The following is a 3,285-nucleotide window of genomic DNA, read 5'->3' as shown; positions in this document are numbered from 1 at the left end:
ATGCTGTCAAGAAAGTGCCTGGCTTTCTCAGATGCTTCTCAGATACTAGTGGGTGGCTATGTTATACTCAGTATCTAGCATGGTCATAATTGATTATTTATCTAGCATAGTCAGAACTGTGAAATATATTTGTTTTATGATGGATGGCTTGCTGCTGCTGCATGATATGTACCCATAGACTATATATCTAACATCAAACTATGTATGCACTGACCGATTTCATCTGCAGTCCTCCACCATATCTGAAGAGCCCACTGGGAAGGTCAATCTGAAGTTCTGGCAGGAAGGTGGTCCCATCAAATGCGTCCTGCAGAGCCTGAAGAAGGTGTTTTTCAACGAATTCCAAGGGTCGAAAAGCGAGGTTGCTTTCCTCAAGTTCATCGCGGAGAGAGGGCGGGTGCTAGAGCGGATGGCTGTTGTGGTGGACCGTGAATGTTTCTCTTTGGGGGGTAATGTGAATGCCAAACTGAAGCCTCTGATCAGTGCAAAATGGAACAACAAAGCTTGCAAACTAGAGCTCTTCAAGAGCCCACACGATGACGTGGGAGGTCCAGCTTACTCCATCGAGAAAGCTTGTGATTTCGACTTTGCTGACCCTTTCGACCTCAACTACCACTACAAACCAGAAAGGATGTCTGTAAGTTAATTAGTACTCCATAGCTCTTTTACAAGAAGACTACTGGTACCTAGCTAGACTTTGTGTTGTTGGACCTGGCAGCAGCTAGAAATACCTATTTGGCGAGCTGTCGAATGCTTGTTTGTGCCAAGTAAAGTTGTACTCGTATGTGGGATGCTATGTACTCCCTCCGTGCCAAAATAGATGACCCAACTTTGTACTAACTTTAAATATAAAATTAGTACAAAGTTGGGTCATCTATTTTGAAACGGAGGGAGTAGTATTGTGATGACTGACGTGCAACTGGTTACTCTTAGCATGAATTATTTTGCTATGCTATGTTGGTCTCAACTCGAAAGAGCTTGTGCGATTTAGGATAAGCTCATCGACCCTGCACAGGTGAAGATGAGCAGTTCATTCATAGATTCTGTTGCCAAAAGGATAGTAGTAATAGTTTCTACTAGCTTTGATTCTGTTACCAAAAGGGTGATAGTTTATCATATCAGTACTAGTAGTGCTGCAAATAAACCTGGTGGTTAATTAATTACTCTAATAAAGTTATGGTAGCTGATGTAGTACAGTAGTTGTAACTAATCAGTACTGTACTTAACTGATGTTGTCGCACCTGAGCTCGTTGTCCGTCCTCCCTGGCCGACACCTCCCGCGCTTACTGAAGAAGAAGCGCACCTCTGGAGAGATTCAGTTATCCAACCAACGGTCGGCACTCGCTCGGCTCGGCTCAACGGCCAGGATGGATACTTGCCGTTTTGCCTTGTTCACTGTTAACAAGCCGTTACTACTGTTCATTATACTTGACAGTCATCATGCTTGCCCCTGGTTTGATATAGCTGACAGTTTATAGCTAGCAGTCGTTTTGATCACTCTGCTGTGTCGGCATCAACCCTAGTCGACACCAAGTGATCTATAGACTCTAGCGTGAGAAAAGAGTTTGAAGCCCTGAGTCTGAATGCGTTCTTGTCAGTTGGCTGATCTATTCTTGTTTGTTGTTAGTTGGCTGTGCTGTTTGAAGCCCTGAATTTTTTTAAAGTCTGAAAAGAGTTTGTGACCAATCCAATATGAAACTGACGTTCAGGGTAGCATTGCAAGATTAAAAACATCACAAACAGCCCCACCACGCCTCAGCGACACTTGTATGAATTGTCTACAACAGTTGTGCAATCAGTATGAATTCTGTTGAAAATGTCTAATTGTCTATGAAGTTCATTGAAAACAAGATTAGATGTTTCTAGAACCCATCCAAACATGGTTGAACTTATTTCTAAGACCTGTAAAAACTGACAGGAATTTGTATAAACATGTTTGAAATCCTTAGATATTTTGTGTATTCGTGACAATTGATGTGAATGCACAACAGCTGTGAAAATCAGTATGATTTCTGTCGAAATATTTCTGAAATTCGTTGAAAGCAGGATTAGATGTTTCTGGAACCAATCGAAACATGGTTCAACTTGTGAGACTTTTAAAAATGACTGAAATTTGTGTGCATTCATGCCTGTGAATTTATGAACGTGTTTTTCTTGCTGAAAACAATGAGATTTCATTGAAATGTTTGCTATGAAATCAGTGAAAGCTTATATGATTAATCTTTGAAATAGAGTATGAAGTTCAAACCAAACATTAAAACTATGTTATCTACTAGTAATTCTTCGTGATGTCCCCGCCGCCGCCGCCGGAGGAGGTCGTCCCATGGCGACCGGCGGCGGCGGGGCGCTCCTGCCTGTTTCTTTTTCATTAGCCTGGGCACTCTTCACTGATCCAATCGTCTCGGATCTGATCTAGGCTTGCTCTTCAGCCGACGGCCGGATCAAGTCTGCGTGCACAGTCATACCCAGTGCATGTATGCATGTACATGGGGCAGGATGCATTAGACCTGCATGCAAATCATTGGTGGCTTGCTGCTCTAGATGTGCATCCAACTCCGACGTTGTAACGCTCCAAGTCCGATGTGCCAGGTGTCTTCCAATTATTCGCCGGCATTGCCATGTCATTTGCTTGCGTGTTGCATTTTGCCATGTCATCATGTGCATTTCATCTACATGTTTTTCAAAACTTGCATCCGGTCTTTTTCTCCGTTGTCCGTTTCGGAATCCGACACTCTCACATGCATCCGTTGCACCTCTCAGATCTCGTTTCGTGAGCAGGAGAAAAATGTTCTCGGAATGGGCCGAGATTTTTCGAGTGGCCTTGGTATATCACCGGTAGACCGCCTGTCAAATTTCGTTCCATTTGGAGGTCGTTTGATGCCCCAACGGTTAAGCGTGTAACCGCTGAAACCCCTCTCTCTTTGCAGCCCAGCACCCCTCCATAACAGCCCACTAGCCCATCTAAACCCCCTCCATGCTCTCCGTCGTTGGATCACGATCGTGTGGGCGAAAACCGCTCTGGAAAACTCCTCTCCTAGCTCCCTCTACCTATAAAAAGGCCTCCCCCATCCAAATCTCGGGCAAACCCTAGACCTTCCCCTTCCTCCGCGCACCGGACACGTCCGCCCGGCGCCGGACGCGTCCGCCGCCGTCCCCTCAGCGAATCGCAGCTCACCACGTCACCCCGCCGCCGTCCCACCACCACGCGGCCCGCTAGGCCCATCGCGGGCCCGCCCGGCCCGACTGCAAGCCGCCGCTCGCCCGTGAGCTCCCCGCGCCGCCCGT

The 3,285-nt window shown here is 46.1% G+C and overlaps 1 protein-coding gene across 1 annotated transcript in view; it reads left to right on the top strand.

The window, feature by feature from the left end:
- Window positions 1-3,285, top strand: part of LOC123076507 (uncharacterized) — a 33,446-nt gene continuing 30,161 nt past the window's right edge. Inside the window, exons 1-2 of the mRNA XM_044498715.1 lie at window positions 1-48; window positions 230-637. Coding sequence (XP_044354650.1) covers window positions 1-48; window positions 230-637 — 456 coding nt within the window. The remainder of the gene's footprint in view (window positions 49-229; window positions 638-3,285) is intronic.

The sequence above is a fragment of the Triticum aestivum genome, chromosome 3D, assembly GCF_018294505.1.
Source record: "Triticum aestivum cultivar Chinese Spring chromosome 3D, IWGSC CS RefSeq v2.1, whole genome shotgun sequence".
Lineage (NCBI taxonomy): Eukaryota > Viridiplantae > Streptophyta > Magnoliopsida > Poales > Poaceae > Triticum > Triticum aestivum.
Note: the sequence above shows the minus strand (reverse complement) of the source record. Positions and strands in the feature narration are given on the sequence as shown.